This window comes from Triplophysa dalaica, chromosome 6, assembly GCF_015846415.1.
Source record: "Triplophysa dalaica isolate WHDGS20190420 chromosome 6, ASM1584641v1, whole genome shotgun sequence".
In the NCBI taxonomy this organism is placed as follows: domain Eukaryota; kingdom Metazoa; phylum Chordata; class Actinopteri; order Cypriniformes; family Nemacheilidae; genus Triplophysa; species Triplophysa dalaica.
Genome location: NC_079547.1, coordinates 3,744,360 through 3,762,790, shown reverse-complemented (window position 1 = coordinate 3,762,790; position 18,431 = coordinate 3,744,360). Strand labels below are relative to the sequence as shown.

The following is an 18,431-nucleotide window of genomic DNA, read 5'->3' as shown; positions in this document are numbered from 1 at the left end:
GACTAATGGGAATTTACTGACGTGACCACAAAACCAACAAAATGATTTACATTTATAATGTGTCTTTTTGTCTGTAGGTCTGGTCGAGGACTTGCTGCGAATGGCTCGACCGGTCACACGAGTGCAAGGAGCCACGTGGTCGCCGTGGGAAACGTGGTCCACGTGTTCTAAACAGTGTTCCAAAGGTTTCCGCACGCGCAAGCGTTCATGTGCCACGCCCGATGGGAGGAGCACTCCGTTTGCCTGCAGCGGATCGCCCGCCGAATATCAGGACTGCAACATTCAGCCCTGTCCAGGTCTGACGTCTAAACGTACATCATGACATCATGTCTGATGTCATCAACATACTTTTTGAAAGGCAAGGAATCGTGTTATAGCTGGTCTTGTGTTTTAGTGAAGGGTGCATGGTCATGCTGGTCCTCCTGGTCTCAGTGTTCCACTTCCTGTGGTGGCGGTCACTATCAGCGTACACGGACCTGCTCTGACCCCGCCCCTGCTCATTCGGGTGATATCTGCATCGGTCTGCACACAGAGGAAGCTTTGTGCAACACACACGAGTGTGAAGGTCAGAAAACCTTTATGTTCACACCCAACCTTAGCGTCAGTCAGTCTTACGATGATGTCAAAAGCTTTACCATTTTTCCTGTTAAACTGCTTTTTTAACTGACACAATTATTCATTATCACACGATGTCTAACATTGTGTAAACTTATAAGCTTGCATTCTTTGTTTCTCACACATGGGTGATAGGTGGTTGGGGGGTGTGGTCAGAGTGGGCGGAGTGTAACGAGGAAGGGCTAAAACTTCGTAGTCGCGTGTGTGAAATAAGCCCCGCCTCTTGTCAAGGAAACCGCACAGAACAGAGCGCGTGTCGGCCCAATGAGAGCTCAGGTTAGTTCCCTATCCTCCCCTCTCACACTACAGTTTGAGTTAATATTGTAGTATTTTTCACATGCACATGTTTTTTTATTTTAGTGTTTTCAGGAAAGAAAAGGAACACAAACTGTGGAGGTAAATCTAATCTATAAACCTATAATCTATAAAAGCAGCAATTGACGCTTTGCATAAATATATTGTTGTAAATTTAGCATTGATCGTTCTAGCAACATGGAAAAACATGGATAGTCTTGGCAGATAACAAATACAGGTCACCTAAAGTGATCTTTGCGATCTTCAATGTGTGACGTCTGTCTCTGTTTTTTTACCTGCAGGTTTCTCTCTCTTCCACATGGTGTTGACGGGCGTCTGCTGTTTTTTGGGAGCGGTTTTGCTATCTGTTCTGGTGTACGTGTACTGCCAGAAGCTCCGCAAACCTCCTCAGGAATCAGCAGTAATCCATCCCAGCACCCCCAACCATCTGCACTATAAAGACAACAGTTGTGCACCCAGGAACGACTTGTACACGCCAATGGAGTTTAAGGTATCCCATCATGCCTTGGGGGTCTCTCTGTATTGCTTTACAGAAGTGGTTCTCAATGGGTGGGTCAGTTGGTACTGATAGGGTCACCAACAACAACAAAAAAGCTTAATACACACAATACTACTACTGATCTATAGCTTTGATAGGAAAGTTATCAGTGTCTAATTTATGTATTTGACTTTTGACTTTAATTTATTTGTTCACTTATAAAGAGAATAAGCATGCTTTATGCTAGTATAGTTGATTTTGTGCAATGTTTAGCTGTATTATCTGAATATTTATTTGGAGACATTTACTTTTACTAGTTTACTAGTATTATTTCATATTTAAATCCCTTTCATGCAAAGGCCAATAACTGTTACCATCAAGATAACATTTTTTTATTTCAGCTTACTTTGTATGGGGACTGTTAGTCTGTGTAATTTTGTAAGTTTGTAAGATAATAAAATAAGTTCTTTATAAAAACGAGATGGGTTTTATAGAGTTTTAAAAATCATTCTTAATTTAAGAGAACAGTGATAAAGAGATGTAATAATTATACAGAGAGTAATGCCATTGCGTCACTTTCAATGAACAATAAAACATTGACAGCCAATGAAAACCCTTTTGAATTTGGATTCTGCTGGGTATGGACGCTAATATAGCTTATGTAGTTTATGTCATTTTAATATCTTATTAAACATTTCTGATATTTAATTTTTTTGTTCTATAATAATGCCAACGGATTGATATCTTGAAGACATTTTTGTTTATTTTTGTACAATAAATAAAGTTTTACCTGTGTACTGTGGCTCAGAAGCAAAACCACTAGAGAACCAGTCCACATGAATCTGTCTCTGAAGAAACATCTCTGTGGAAATCCGGTTTATCTATTAGTCTTTGTTTTCCGGTACCCTCTCGATCCTCCGAGCGACATCACAGAGAGGCACGGGATGATGCAAATCACACCGTGGCCTTTGAAATTCCAGTTTCTGACACACTTGTGTGTTTTCTATGTTTCCCGCAGACCCTGAATAAGAATAACCTGCTTCCACCAGAAGAAAGCTGCAATTTCTTCCCTTCGCCCATGCCGCAGACGAACGTCTACGCCACCACGTATTACCCCACCCCTCTGGGCAAATACGACTACCCATCGCTGGATTCTCCCTGCAGTTACATGCACAGCTGATGGACACACTCGCAAATATCTCGTCTTTAATGCGTATGTGTGTGACCGTGGTTACACATCTGTATCTTACCATGCAGATGCATTTGAATACGCAGGGATATACAGTACAGGAAAGCCGAGCGTGCGACCTGGGTAAACGCAAAGTGACGTTCAGACCTGAAATAGAATTGACAAAAAAACGATTGAGGAAAACAGTTTCAGATGGAAAGTCACAGGTTTTAATGCTCGATACAAAAACACTGAGGAATCGGTGGAGGATCGATGCATGGACATGCTACATGTACGCGCTGGCATCTTTAGATACTTCAGTTTAAGAAAGCAAGTGTAACAGCAGAACTTGTTTGAGTTTTTCAAATGGGAAGTTTCTGGAACAATTGTGATGTCTCACAACCTGAACACGTTTCTCTTGTTTTCCTCTGGTTTATTTGCTTTTATCTGAATTATTGGTCATGTGAATGGTTTACGTCACGCCAGCAGAAACTGAACGAAACAAACAAAACTGAGCAGGTACAGGATAGAGGAGTTATCCCAGGAGTTATGAAAATGGACGATATCTTTAATGTGGCTCTATGCCTCACGCCATTTTGAGACTGGCTTTTAAACTTCAAAACTTTTTATATAAACTTTCACATGAAAAGAAATATTCTGTCACTTACTTTTATGGGAATGTATGAACTGACAGAACATACAATGACTGGGGCCTATCAAAAAGAAAAAAAAAGTGCATAAAAAAGTCCATGACTTAAATTGTCATCAGAGTTGAACTTGACATGTTCTCGATGCACAGATGCATGAATGAGATTTAAGCTACACAAGAAGGGAACCGTTTCAATTACTAATAGGTCTGTTCCTCGCATGCGCTTTCATATTGTACATTCTGAATATCACTGCTGTCCTTCTGAAACCCCTCCATATTTCATGATTTTTTTGCCATAAATCAGTATTGTTAGTCACTAGGTTTTGCAAATATTAACCAACAAAAAGTTTAAAAAGTACTCAATTAAATTAAAACTTTTAAAACTTTTCAATTAAAAAGTGCCTGTCAACTTTGACAACACAGTATGTATTTATATTCCATTTACTGAAAAACTGCGAATTTGGACATAAGAGGTTTCAGAAGGACAGCAACTATATATGAAGAGCTCTTTTCCAAAACGCTACAAATCCATCCTATTTTTCAAAAAAATGTTGGTTTATTTCTTTTTAAAAACAAACAAACAAAAGAACATGAAACATATGACATCAGGGACTCACATTAATATAAATCAAATAAATGCAAATACATGAAATAAATAACAGCCAAATAAAATGAATAGTAACAAAGTTAATAGTAAAATAAAATAAATATTTTCAATTTCATGTTTCAATATTTTCCACCACATACAACAAATAATTTAGAAATAACACATACAAATACCACTTACGAGCGAATTCTGATTGGTCGAGAGGACAGTTAGGCTAAAAACAGGCGTTTTGGAAAGAAACTGCATCTTGCAGTACATTTTAAACAAGGAAATATAGCGATTTGGCATGAAACATTGATGGAGCAGTGAATAGGTTTAGTACACAGCAAAATGGCATGACAAACTCATTTTTATTAAATTTGGAGTTTAATGCGTTTTAGAAATGAGCTCTTCATATGATATTCTAATGTATAGTACACATGAACTATTTCAACTTTATGTGTGTTTTTGTAGTTCACTGAAGGACGTTCCCAATTAAGGAGTAAAATCATTTTTAACATCTTTAATTAAAGTGATGATAACTGGAGATTGATGCTATGAAACAATGATGTGTTCGTTTTATTGAACCTAAAGGGATCATTGTTTTTATGTATATTTGTAGTTAGTGTTATATATTTATGAGCAAATCATCATTTTTTACCGGAATCTGATTTTTTGATGTCCTGCTAGTGAACCACAACATGAGACAAAATGCAATTTCTCTCGTGTTTATGAAGACTTTACACTCCACTTTATGACAGTTATATTTTGCCCTGCGGCTTCTATGTGAACAGCCATCGTGTGTATACATTTTATAAGAAGAATTATTTTTATTTTCTTCGTAATTTTCTCTTTATGTTTATGATGGCATTATATTTTGAGGGTACATGAGCAGGTGGTCTGAATGCAGTGGATGATGTTTGAACTGCTCACTGATGTTGCATGGATCATGAAGCATTATTATTATGCAGATGGTTTCTATGCAATTAAAAAGAAAATGTGCATCACACGATCACTTCCTTTCACACTGTGAAACTTTGCTATGCTTTTGTATGTTGTACATTGTAAAAATAAATATCCAATGTAAAATTTGATGCAATTTACAGTGAAATCTGTCTGCCTGTCTATCCGTCTTCCTTCTAGATATCTGTTTGTTTGTCTCTTATGTCTCTCTGGCTGTCTATTTATACATATCTATATTTCTGTCTAATTTCCTGTCTGTCTGTCTATGTATGTCTTTCTCTGTTGTTGAGTCTGTCTATCTTTCTGTCTTTAATCTCTGTGTCGATCTGTATGATTTGTTAGTCGAGTCTGTCTGTCTGTCTTGTGAATATGTGTCTGTCTTCTTAATATGTTTATGTCAGTCTGTCTGGTATATGTCTATCTATATGTCTGTCTGCTCCATATCTATATGTATGTCTGTCTGTCTTCTAAAAGTCTTTCTTAGTTTCAGTCTATATCTGTCTATGTGTCTTTCATCTCTGTCCATGTCTTTGTTTGTCTGATCTGTTGGTCGATCTGTCTGTCTGTCTTGTATATACTTATGTATTTCTATCTTGTATTTGTCGGCATGTCTTTTAAATATAGATTTGTCTTTCTTTTTAATGTATGTATGTCTGTCTGTCTGTCTGATCCGTATCAATCTGTATGTGTGTCTGTCTTCTATATGTCTGTCCATGTATGTCTTTCTCTCCCTATATGATCTCTGTTGTTGACTGTGTCTATTTTCCTGTCTGTCTTTCATCTCTGTGTCGGTCTGTCTGTCTTTGTCTGTCTGTTCTGTTGGTTGAGTCTGTGTTTCTGTCTTCTATCTGTCTGTCTTCTAAACATCTCTTTGTCTGTCTTTGTGTCTGTCTGCTCTCTGTCAGTCTGTCTGTCTTCTGTATGTCAGTCTATTTGTATGTCTGTCTGAAATCGGTTGTTAAGTCTGTCTATCTCTATGTCTGTCTGTCTTTCATCTTTATGTCGGTCTGTCTGTCTCCTTTATGTTTGTCTTTTATCTGTCTTTTAAATGTCTCTTTGTCTGTCTTCTTTATGTCTGTCTGCTATATGCCTTTCATTTTGATTGCTATCTGTCTTCTGTATGTCTGTGTATTTATATGTCTGTCTGTCTTACCTTCTGTACGTCTGTCTATTTATATGTCTGTCTGTCTTCTATGTATCTCTAATTTTCTGTCTGCCTGTCTGTCTGTCTATGTATTTCCCTGGCTATCTGTCTTTCATCTCTGGGTCGGTCCGTCTGTCTTCTTTATGTTTGTCTTCTAAATGTCTCTTTGTCTGTCCTCTTTATGTCTGTCTACTATATGCCTGTTTGTTTGTCTTCTATATGTTAGTCTGTCTGTCTTTCTGTCTATGTATGTCTTTCTCTTCTATCTGAACTCTGTTGTTGAGTCTATCTATCTGTCCTTCATCTCTGGGTCCATCTGTCTGTCTTCTAAATATCTATTTGTATCTTCTTTATGTCTGTCTGTCTGTCGTTATATGCCTTTCTGTTTTTCTTCTATCTGTCTGTCTGCCCCTGTCTATCAGAACTCTGTTGTTGAGTCTGTCAATTTTTTCGTGTGTCTTTCATCTCTGTGTTGATCTGTCTGTCTTTCACTGTCTGATCCGTTGGTGGAGTCTACGTCTGTCTGTCTATCTCTTCTTTATTGTCTGTCTCCCGTGCTTTCTGTATGCTGGTAACAGCTGCATATCCAATGACGTCTCAACACACTACTATCAAATTCTTATCTATTGTATTTACGATGAAGAGTCCTCCACACAGTGAAAAGTTCATGGTTAGTGTCTCAAGTGTGGCATCAGTGTTGATGTGACACATCAGCTCTTTCTCTCCTTCAGCCAAACATGCAGATGAGATTTAAAAGTGATTATGAGGTGAGTGTGGCCAGCATCTGTGATGAATGATGTTCATGCTTCTAACAGTCCACCAGTGATATGGCTTTTTAATGAACTGTTTGCTGTTTAGAGGTTTTTCCCACTGATGGGAGGAAACTAGTCATTTCCCAGCAGCTGGTGAGAGTTATAAAAGCAGAAGGTGTTTTTAAAACGGAGACCTGTTATGGGCTCCAAACACACTTCACTAATGAGACCTGTTCTGAAAAAAATTATATCTCCTGAACAAACACTGCCGACCAAAATCACACTGCCCATCCCACATTTTCCTCAATTGAATTATTAATACAAATATATATTGTATGTAATTCTCATTTCTTGCATTGTATTATATTATATATTAATTAATATCTTGTACAGTTAAAATAAATGCAATGCAATAATATTCCTTGAATGTATGTACTTAAGTTGTGGATTTTTTACAGTAATTTTTCTTTGTGCATTATACTTAAAATAGGAGGAAAAATCCAGACAACCTTGAGTTACATTTGTAATGTTTAATAACTGCATTTAAAATGACAGTGGATGAGGCTTTTAGACTCATTACACTTCAAATAAATTCCATTATAATCGCTTTTTATTTTTATTTTAATAGCAGTATAATTTGGTTAGAAGTGATTTATGATATAGCATCTGAATATAATGACTACACAATCAGAAAGACTTGGAGGAAATAAAGAGCAGATCCTTAAATCCTTAAGTGCTAATAAATTGCATTCTGCCATCTTATTAAAATATCACGAAGAAGCTTTCTCATCTAATCTTGTCAAACAAAATAGGGGGGTATAAACAGCTGTTACTGACACATCCATTGTGTTTTATCTTCAGTCTTAATTATTTGAAGGGATAGTTCGCAAAACATGAAAATTCTGTCTTTTACTGGTGACTATATAGAGGCCATAGCATTCTGCCTTTTGCTTCATCCACGTAAGGAATACAAATGAAAAACATCAGTAAAGAGAACGATGATTTTTGAGTGCACTTTGTTTATGAAATGTCTTGAATAACTTGATGTATTTATGATCATGTCTCAAGTCAGCTTGTACATTCCAGAGTCTTGACATACTAGCCTGTAATTCCTGTAAACATGTGTTGGGTTTTTGAAGCATGGATGTGCATTTGACATTATGTTGAAATAAACTGACACAGGGACACGGGTCACAGATGTGTTGAGGATAGAACACAGATGAGATTTGGAGCAGATGAGAGTTCTCAAGAACATGCAGGTGGATTCCAAGAAATGGCAAAATGCGAGCCAAAATATTAAGATTGCCTTGATTTTTCATTTACTGTGCAATCAGAAGGCATGTGAGGTTTAAATAAACATAAAACAACTATTTCATCAATGAGTCGAAAAAATGCTGGCATCAGTAGAAAGAAGTTGAACGGAGGTCAAGGACAGGAATGATGTCGACATTGGTTAGATGTGATCACAACTTTCCAAACATATGCAGTAAGTTAAACATAACTGTTCTGCTTTGAGAAGGAATTATCTTTCTGAAGAAATTAATGAGAACAAGAACTTCTGCCTCCCGTCATTAGCACAGACTAAATATAAAGAATCCATTTAAATGACTGAATGTCATTTCTGTCTGATCATTTATTCATTTACTGTTGGACATTTTGTCCTGGTCTGTCATCTGTGAGATGTATATACGATGCTTAGTTTATTCTATAAAACAGTACGGTATTCATTTCCATCTAGAGCACTTTATTAAAGTGAAAAGATGAACATGGTAAGAATTTGATTACAAGCTCAATCATAGCTGCTCCTTGCAATTCATCATCATGATACACACAAAGACAGGAAGGCTGTTACATTTTATACTGTGCAGTTTTAGCTTTTAATCTGGAAGTGCAGCGTCAGTGCGGTTTATAACAAAACCAACAATCAGCGTGCAAATAAATCCATAAGCGAGGCCATGCTGGAGAATTCAGATCATTTGATAGAAAGCTCATTGGAAATATACATAATTTACACTTTATAGTGATGTCTAACTTTAAAGGTCTAGTTTGTGAAATTAAGTGGCATCTAGTGGTAAGGTGACGAATTGCAACCAATGGCTCACTCCACCCCTCCCCTTTAAAGCACTGTGGCAGCTGAAACACAGGACAACTAAGACGTTGTCACATTTTTGCTTCTTTGCCAAAAGCGATATAACGCATTTACGAAATGACCCCCTTCACATATTAAGTGATGGTATGAATTTTTTTTTATTTCACTTTTTTTATTTATTTCACTTTAATTTAGAACAGACGCTCAGAGCCGGTCCATCTAGAATAAATTATCGAATTACATAAATGCACAAAACTATTCTTGACACTGTTTTCTATACTGTCTATGTACTTTATGCATTAATATTGTTAAGCTTATATGCAACAATGCAAACTGTGAAAAGCACTATAGAAACACATTTGCATTGAATTGAGAATACAATTACCACAGTAAGCTGTTGTAAGTTGTAGTATACTGCTATAGTGACTACTACACTTTGTTAGTGTATACTACGGTATTCTGTAATATAAACTACACTGAACATTAAACTTGCAAATAATGTAATAGGCTAAACCTAAAATGTTACTTATTAATATTTATTGTGGTAAACTATAGTTTCTAGAGATGTTCCTACAGTTAACTAAATACTAATATTTCGTAAATACTCAAGTATAGGCTACTGCAGTATTTTTAACGTAGGACGCAGTGATAACAGGGCATCCCACCCGAGCACGTGTTCAACACTGCCCCCTGCTGTCCATGTAAATAAGTTAACCCTACGTAGCCTCCTTCAGAAAACACTCAAGGAATGTGTTCTGTTTACAGGAGCTCTTAAACACACAGTATACACATAACACGAGAAATAGAAAAGAATAGAAAATAAATATGATGCTAAGAGGATAAACATATAAATGATATACAAAGGTGCAGTTAAGTATGTGAAAAAAATGTGAAAACGAAAAAAGCAAGAAATAAAACCACAACAATTAAATAAACAATTGGGGTTCAAATGTTATTCAAAAGGTGCATTTATTAATGTGTTTTGAAAGTGACTACTGCATGTCATTTTATTTTAATCTGTCGTTTTTTTTCTGTAGCCTATTGTGATGTAGATGGTAAAGGAATTCACACGTGTAGTGAAGCTGATTTTCTCCCCAAACCTGCTCAGTGAGTGTCTCAACCATTCCCGGTTAAACCGGAGAGACAGACACCAGAACACCAGTTGACACCCGGGTGTGTGAGGAATAAAGAAGAGCGGATTTAAGTCAACTTGATTCATACCCGAGGGCATCAAAATCTAAACCCTTCTATATTTACGCAGAGAAGCATGAGCGCTCGTCTGTGGAGCGAAGAGCAGTTTAACTGCCCCATCTGTCTGGATGTACCCACCGACCCCACCACCATCCCGTGCGGTCACAGTTACTGCGTGGCCTGCATCGAGGATTACTGGGACAACGAGGGAAGGAAAAACGGCACCTACAGCTGCCCGGAATGTCGGCAGGACTTCAACCCCCGACCCGCTGTCTGCCGGAATACCATGCTGGCCGACGCCGTAGAGCAGCTCCGCCGGGGGACCCTCAGCACCTCCGGGCGCGAGTCCATCAAAAGCGCCCGGCGGGCGGCATCTTCTGCGTCCGAGCGGACTCGCGCGCGAAACGGCGGTCCCCAAAAACGGCTGCCGGCATATGCCGTCCCCTGCGACCGCTGCGCGGAGCCCAGGGCCGCCGTCAAGACGTGTCTGGTGTGCATGGCGTCGTTCTGCGAGGCGCACCTGAAACCCCACGACACTCAACCTAAGCTGAAGAGCCACGAGCTGATCGCGCCCACCGGAGACCTCAGCCAGAAGATCTGTCCCGAGCACAAATACCTGCAAGAGTTTTTCTGCCGCTCCTGTCAGATGTACGTGTGCTGGCTGTGCACCAGCAACCAGCACAAGGGCCACGAGAGCGCGTCCACGCAGACAGAGCGCAACGAGAAGCAGGTGAGAGAGCGCGTTCGCGCAGACAGAGCGCAAATTGATTTTTATTTGTAGTTATCAATTGTAATCTGTCAGAAGAACAAAAAATATATAAAATAAAAACTGAGGTGAGAGTAATTGCCCTGACAAGCAAAGAGAGCGCGCACGCGCAGAGAAAACGCTCCGAGTAGCAGGTGAGAGAACTCGCGTACTGCCAACTCATTAATTAACCGTGATTGTCATGACGTCACATTAGCAAGCACGGAAAACGACCTCATCATAGCCTTGAGGCAGTGACGTCATCCAGAGTCGATGTTCATTCACATGTCTTAAAAGTTCAAATGCAGCTCCATTACGCATGACGTTTATGCGTCACCGCGGTTTAGTGTTGATGAAGTCCAGTCACATTCCAGTGTACCAAACACTTCATTTTGTGTTTTGTGCGTGTTTTCTGATGAATTAGAAAGAGCTGGGCCCAGTCCTGTCTGAGAACCAACAGAGACTCCAGGACAGAGAACGAGAGCTCAAAGATATGAAGAAAGTTTTAGACACACTCACGGTAAGGATCCGTTATGGTCTTAAAACCAACTAGAGATTTATTTTAGTAACATTCAGTCCCTGCAGTACATTCATTTATAAAGCAAACACACGTCTGGCTGGTTTTTCAAAGATAAGTATAGAACTGAATACTCAGTATCTGTGTGTAGCGCTCCTCAGACGCGGCGAAAGAGGAGACAGAAGCGGTCCTCTCTGAGCTCCAGGAGTCAGTGCGGAGGATGCTGCAGCTGCTCCAGGACGTGATGCTCTCTGCCGGACAGGAGAAGCTCAATGAGGCCCAGGACGTGGTCACCAAACTGGAGGCTGAAGTCAAACAGCTGAAGAAGAAAGATGCCGAGTTGAAAGATATTATCAACTGTCAGGACAATATTTACTTCCTGAAGGTCAGATGATGAGTTAAAGTCTGTATTAAAAATGTAAAACTTGACTCTAAGAAACTTTTAAGGTTCTTTGTAATTACATGTTTTATTAACAGTCAAATAAGGGAGTAGCTTTTGGGTTAAATAGGTATTTCCTCAGTCCTCATGATGTCTCCCTTTTCTCTCTCTATACAGACGTACCAGTCTCTATGTTCCCCTCTGGAAGGGGTGGAGCTGGGGGCCATAACCCCGAACCCGGAAGCCACGTTTGATCCTGTGAGAAACATCGTTGCCCAACTCAGAGAGAAAGTGGAGGAGATGTGTGACCAAGAGCTAGACAAGATTAACAAGACAGGTAACAACACACATGCATGTGCACACACACACACAGACACATAGAGAGCTGTCAGGTATCGGCAAAGTGAAACGTCCATCTGTATCTCTCCTCAGTTTACAACATCACAGCGCTTACAGTGGCTGACCAACAAAAGACGGGAGGAATTATGAAACGTGAGTAAATTTACAGAAAATAAGAATTTACAGAATTTACAGAATGTTAGTAAAAATCCTTCATTAAAAAACTGAATTATTTAGTCTTTGTGAATTGTCAATTTTAAAAGGCCCTCAAATTGTGTAAATGTCACATTACATCTTTTTTGTCTGCTCTTTTATATCATAGTGTTCTCTGCAAAGGGCTCAAAAGCTACTCGTGCTCAAGGTACTGTATGCAAACAATTATTAAAAGCAGGGGATTGTGGGATTGAGAGTTTTCACGATCATGTGAATGTGTTTCAGGACCCTCACCATTGCCGTCAGTAAGCACACGAGGATCATGTACAGGTACGTCACAGATCCTCACCATCCTCATTTCATCTCAATGTCAAACAGCGGTCGTGTGATAGTGATTTATATTCTTCAGGTGTAACCAAACGCACACAAGCCGTAAGAAACAATGAACCACGAGGTGAGATTTTTCACTCAAAATAAGATCTGATTATATCATGTAATTTTATGATTTATGTAAGAGTGTTTTTCTTGATCATGTTGAACATAAGTTAACAGAGCAGTCACAAACTCTCCACGACCAGAACGGCCCATGAGAGAGGATAGAGATGACCGTAAGACACACACTCCTCACACACACGTTTATTCGTCATAATCTAAAGATGATGTGTAGTGATGATGTTTTTGTTGTTCTTTAGCTGACAGAAGTCAAACTTTAATGAGAGCAAGAGAGACACAGAGAAGAAATGAACAAGAACATAATGATGGTGAGAATGTGTGCGATAGAAAGAGAGAGAGATTTAAAAATGTATTATACGCTATCATTAATTTGCTTCTTGATTTTTAGATGTAAGACTTATGCTTAATGCTTGAAAGCATTTTGCAATTAAAAAATGTGTTTAGTCTTCCATCATTTTTTAGATTTTTAGATTTCTCTATTAAATGTGGTTTTCTCACTTTTTTGCAGCAGCAGACACACGGAGTTTAAGTTCAGTAAGATTAAGAGGTCGACAGAGTCCAGAACAGAAAGTTCAGGGTAAGATTTACTGGCTGAATATCATAAATACACATCCAGGTCACACTTCACTCCAAAATCAAAAAGAAAAAAAAGAAAGTCCAGCTGTGGTCGATAATTCTATCCCTTAAAAATAATCGTTGACCATCAAAGTAACATATTTAAACGTTTATTTCCTGTTAAAATATTTTTTCCTGCCTTAAAATAGCTTGAATTTAACTTTACACCTCAGCATCATTCAGTAAAACCAGATACATGAATATGCAAATTAGCCCCGCCTCCACAATTTTTTATGCCTCAAACTGCTGATCCACTGGGTAAAATGAGCTAATGTGATTGGTTACAGGTTTATGACGTCATTAACAAGAGCAGTTTCAAACCTTATTTTTATAACTTTCTTTGGTAAACCGCAGTTTTACGGAGAAAATACTCAGCAGTGGTATAAAATTATACATTTGCATATGGTTTGTTTTAAAGCGTATTAAAACATCACATGAACATACAAACAACATTAAAAACTTGATTTGGGGTCTTCAAGGATTTCAACCCTTAAAATTTCAACACATTCTGTAGCACATTTTCTTTTATGCTAATGTTACTCAATTGTGTGACTGTACTCATATTGATTCTGTATTTTACAGTAACACCAACACTTGACTCTGTTAATCACATGATTCTATTTTCTGTTTACAGAAAGAGAAAATCAGGCATCTCCAAGACGTCAAAGCACCCAAAGTAGAGTCAACCGTGATGAAGAACAAGGTGAAACACACACTAATACATGCATATATAATAATGTTTTCTTTCACAGTTTCACCGTGACAATGATTTCCTCTTCCTGTGTGTCCTCAGCTGACAGCTGGAGTATCAGTTCATTCGGAACTAGACAAGGACAGCTGGGAGAAGAGAAGGAACAAGGTGAGAATCATCACATACAGGGTCCGATGACCTCCTGAGAAAATTTAGCTTTCGCCTCTAATTTGATAAGGAACATGTGAAACAAACTATATTATGAGCATAACAATTTGAGTAAATATATACGTTATAATCATATTTAAGATGTCACCTTATCATGACTAAAACTTGGTGATACATGAGAAAAGAACATCTGGTGTGCATCAATGAATGCAATGAAAATCTCACCTTTTGAACGAAGAAATTAAAGTGGTAGATAGAAAAAGTAATGGATAATGTACAGGCAGCAAGTTGTTATCGCAGAAATAAGACCTGACAGTGTAATCAGGACCCAACGAGAAGCGGAGAACATAATGTGAATTTGAAATATTTTATTAGCTCATTTTTACCAAATCCAGACCTTACGCAAGGAAAAGCCGTTTTGTTTCGGTTTTAATTAAAGAACGACGTTCAAATATCATAAACAGGCAAATTGATCAAATCATTTGTAAATATAATGTCATATATGTTATTAAAATATTTATAATTCATTTTTGTGTAATATTAAACTGCCCCTCCCAAAATGTTGAACAGCACACGGGTTACAGGGTGTTATTAGTTTGAGCGGTTGTTATTTGAAAAAAACAACCCTTGGAATGTTGCGACTGGCCAATCAGAATCAAGCATTCAAATTAGCCATATAATAATATTGTATGATGACTTTAAATAAGTAATATTTAAAATAAACAAATTCCACAATTCCACCATAGTAAACACACAAACACTGGCTTACAATCAGATACACATAATGGCACGTACATTGAGCAAAGCTGTCTTTTACTTTTCCAGTCCCAGCGGACCGCTGGAGTTTAAATTCACTCAGAACGAGACAAAGAAGAGGCGACAGAGAACAAGGTGACGTCTGTTTCATGTCTCATCATTTAAATTGAAAGGAATCCTGAAACAGTTGAGTGACGTTTATGTATGTTTTTCTTCTGACAGACAACAGAGAGACACAGAACTCACAACACAAAACAAACACAACAGCCAGACAACAACCCGATAGACAATGTTAGTGACATTATATCATTTTTAGCCAATGAACGAGAGATGATTATAAACCGTTTATAAATAAATGTCTTTATTCTGTTCTCATCAGCTGACAGATGGAGTCTGAGCTCTCTGCTACCTAAGAACAGGAAGAAGCGACAGGACACGGGTAAAACTTTACCAAGTAGAAAACCTTTATTTTGACCTTATAAAATATAAACATATTTGGTCATTCATACTTTCAAAAACCATACATTTTAATATTTTATTTTCATTTTTGTATTTTTATATTATTGAACAGTAAAATTGTCATGTCTTCTTAAATCTATTACAACTGTTGAGTTAAACAACTTTATTATAAAATCATTTTTACATTATACATTAAACTATTCGCTGAAAACTGTGAATACATTTCAAAAAGTGGCACAGTATTTTAGCGTTATGAAAGTGTGATAATTACATCATATTTCACATTTTCCAATAGTAAAAGAGGCCACACCCACTATAAAGGAGGAGACATCAATTCCTCGTAGACTCTCCTCTGCCAGCGCCTGTAAGTTATTCACCAGCACAGATTACACAGTGTAACAAATTGTTATTTTGCCCGACCGTTTTTATAGTTCTTGTACAATTCTGTCGTGCCTATTATTGCAGAAATTTTTTTTTTCATGCAGCATCAATTTTTTAGTGTATATTTAGTCAATTTTGAGCTCACAGTATATCTAAATAAAATAAAAAAATATTTTCCAGTTGTCATTGTCAGAAAATTCTAGAAATTTGACTGACGATGTGTGACTACGTCTGGAATTTGGTTTTTGAACAGTATTAAAAGACAAAAACGATCAAATCTGCTCTTCTGAAATTTTGGACGACTCATTTTTAGTGACCGTTAGGTTAAACTGTTGTTTTGAGCTCAGGGTTATGGCAGCACCTTGTAATTTCTGCGTACGAGTTATAATACAGAAATGTATAAATATGTAAAAATAATTTTTGTGAGTACCGTTGAGTGTGATTTTGGTATTCAGCATTTTAAATGTAATAAAGATTTTTTTTAAGTGAAACTATTTTTTTACAATGTGTTATAAACAAATTCACTGTCTGCTGATATATCATATTTATAAACTTGACCTCTCTCTCTCTGTTGTCTGTGTAGGGGGGGTGCCAACAGAAGGTAAAGTCTGAAGACAAAGTTTTAGCAGAAAATATTTAATGTTTAACTAAAATCTGTCTCACTTTTTTCGACTTTCTCCTTGCGAAGTGAATCCTGGTCTCTTCATGGACTTGCCTAGTAAGGAACCAATGATGAACCCAGCTTTTCCCACATGTAAGCATCTCCAACATTATCTTTCACATCGCATCGCAATTCCATCAAGTACAAAGCAAATCAATCTTAAAATTACTGTTGTCTTTTTTTTGCAGTGAGAGAAATTAACATTGACAGCATTCAGGCTGCGGAGCCCAGAACCAGAGATGAGATCCTACAATGTGAGTTTATTCCCCATACACTCAAAAATGGCGTAGTTAGCTTATTCTACCATTTAACGCTCACTTTCCCTTTACCCAATCAGACGCGTGCGATTTGACGCTGGATCCCACCACTGCTCATCGGCGTCTAGTTCTCTCCGAAGGAGACACCGTAGCTACCCTACACCAGACATCTCTGGGCTACCCTGACCTCCCCAAGCGCTTTGACAGCTGGACTCAGGTGCTCTGTCTCCAGCCCCTCTCTTTTGAACGCTGCTACTGGGAGGTGGAATGGAGGGGGCGTGGCTCCTCTCTGGGCGTGGCCAGCAGCAGCATGGCTCGTAAAGGGGCGGATGCGGGGGCAGGCTTGGGATACAACAACCATTCGTGGAGCTTGGAACTGTCAGACATGTGCTGTGCAGCCATGCATGCCAATCACAAAATAGAGGTGCCTGTGATCTATTCCCCCCGCGTGGGGGTGTTTCTGGACCGAACCGCAGGAACTCTGGGATTCTACAGCGTGGATGACAGTCTTGTTCCAATACACACGTTTCATGCCACATTTCCACCCCAGCTGTTTGCTGCGTTCGGGGTGGGCTGCGGAGTGGGGGTCGGGCTGGATTTCGCAATGGGACAGTTTAGCTCGACATCAGACAGCATTAAAATCTGCCCATTGTGAATGACGGTTATATTTTAGCACAACAATATACAAAAGCGACTTCATTTGGGAAATATTGGTAACACTTTAAAATAAGGTTCTATTTCAAGAGTTTGGTGATGAGATTTGAGATTATATGAGAAAAATTGATTTTACCAAAAAAATTATATGCAAGTGATTATCTACCAAATAATGTTGGTTTGTTTTGATTTAAGCCATAATAACAAAAAAATACAGCTGACACAATAAAACAAAAAAAAAACATGATAACAATAAAGCATATTTTTTACTTAATTTGTAAATTAATTAACTACTTTAGTCAACATTAACTAACAAAACTTCTGCAGCATTTAATAATCTTTAAACATTACCTACAACGTGTAATACATGTATGTCAAAGCTGTCCTTCTGAAACCTTGTATCTCCAAATTCATTGTTTTTCAGGAAATGCGTAAAACACAGACGTTTTTAAATGATCCAAGTCGACAATCACTTTTTAATACTTTTTTGTTGTTTAGATATTAGGTAAACCAGTGACAAATAGAAAGGATGTCTTATAAAAATGATTTATTTCAAAAACTGAAAATCATGAAATATGGAGGTACAAGATTTCATAAGAACAGCAGTGATATTACAAATAAACAACTTTGTTTGTTAGTTAAGGCACAATTATTAACTAACTTTAAGAAATAATAAATGCTGTAAAAATATAAAATATATGTTGTTTATTTTTAGCTAAGGTTGGGATGGAAGCTTATTGCTTTAAGTGTTACCAGTTATTTTTGCATAATAATTATATTTAGATCCTACAAGATGTATTGCATTGTTGAAAATGAAATGGGCAAGGAAATATTGCACAAACAAAAATGTACGTTTTTTATTTTGTTCATGCAATATATCTGCAGTTGGGGGGGTATCCAGGACAGGGATTAATTTAAACCAGGACTAGGTTTTAGTAAAATAAGGACATTAAAGGAGTTTTTACAAACATGCCTCACAAAAAAAACATCAGTTGTGTTCATTTAGAGATGGAACAATGTCACTTATGTATTTTAGGATATATCAGAGCAGGTTGTTATTATTTTAGACACCTCTAACATTTATTTTAGTCTAGGACTAGTCTTGATCCCTGTCCGGGAAACAGCCCTGGCCCATACTGTACAAGTATTTCTTTTGACTTTGAGATGAATTACAAATTGAATTCAGGGTTAAAATGCATTTTAATGTTGTGGTAAATAACTTATTATTAGGAATAAAGACTATGATTTAATTT

General features: G+C 37.8%; 2 protein-coding genes across 4 annotated transcripts in view; both read left to right on the top strand.

Moving 5' to 3' along the window:
* sema5bb (sema domain, seven thrombospondin repeats (type 1 and type 1-like), transmembrane domain (TM) and short cytoplasmic domain, (semaphorin) 5Bb) overlaps window positions 1-4,903 on the top strand; it is a 42,136-nt gene extending 37,233 nt beyond the window's left edge. For both annotated transcript variants that reach the window (XM_056751510.1, XM_056751509.1), the window contains 6 exons: window positions 78-296; window positions 395-565; window positions 751-891; window positions 976-1,011; window positions 1,212-1,420; window positions 2,427-4,903. In XM_056751510.1, coding sequence (XP_056607488.1) covers window positions 78-296; window positions 395-565; window positions 751-891; window positions 976-1,011; window positions 1,212-1,420; window positions 2,427-2,588 — 938 coding nt within the window. In that variant the 3' untranslated portion in view covers window positions 2,589-4,903. The remainder of the gene's footprint in view (window positions 1-77; window positions 297-394; window positions 566-750; window positions 892-975; window positions 1,012-1,211; window positions 1,421-2,426) is intronic.
* A 5,031-nt stretch (window positions 4,904-9,934) lies between these two features.
* On the top strand, window positions 9,935-18,304 carry trim25l (tripartite motif containing 25, like). 2 transcript variants are annotated; one of them, XM_056750834.1, is made up of 21 exons: window positions 9,935-10,680; window positions 11,120-11,215; window positions 11,364-11,597; window positions 11,769-11,928; window positions 12,024-12,083; window positions 12,253-12,291; window positions 12,369-12,413; window positions 12,493-12,537; window positions 12,629-12,691; window positions 12,776-12,844; window positions 13,048-13,113; window positions 13,786-13,854; window positions 13,945-14,010; window positions 14,836-14,901; window positions 14,989-15,057; window positions 15,146-15,205; window positions 15,521-15,589; window positions 16,190-16,207; window positions 16,295-16,360; window positions 16,456-16,521; window positions 16,605-18,304. In XM_056750834.1, the coding sequence occupies exons 1-21, from the start codon at window positions 10,027-10,029 to the stop codon at window positions 17,177-17,179; spliced, it is 2,655 nt and encodes an 884-aa protein (XP_056606812.1). In that variant the 5' UTR covers window positions 9,935-10,026; the 3' UTR covers window positions 17,180-18,304. The 2 variants fall into 2 exon arrangements, with proteins under 2 accessions (XP_056606812.1, XP_056606811.1); XM_056750833.1 differs by having other exon boundaries at window positions 13,045-13,113.
* The last annotated feature ends 127 nt before the right edge of the window (window positions 18,305-18,431 follow it).

Coding starts and splice junctions, on each gene's coding strand:
- trim25l (XM_056750833.1), top strand. CDS start 10,027: ATGAGCGCTCGTCTGTGGAGCGAAGAGCAGTTTAACTGCCCCATCTGT. Junction 12,538..12,628: donor AAGAAACAATGAACCACGAG/GTGAGATTTTTC, acceptor GTTGAACATAAG/TTAACAGAGCAGTCACAAAC. Junction 13,114..13,785: donor TCCAGAACAGAAAGTTCAGG/GTAAGATTTACT, acceptor TTCTGTTTACAG/AAAGAGAAAATCAGGCATCT.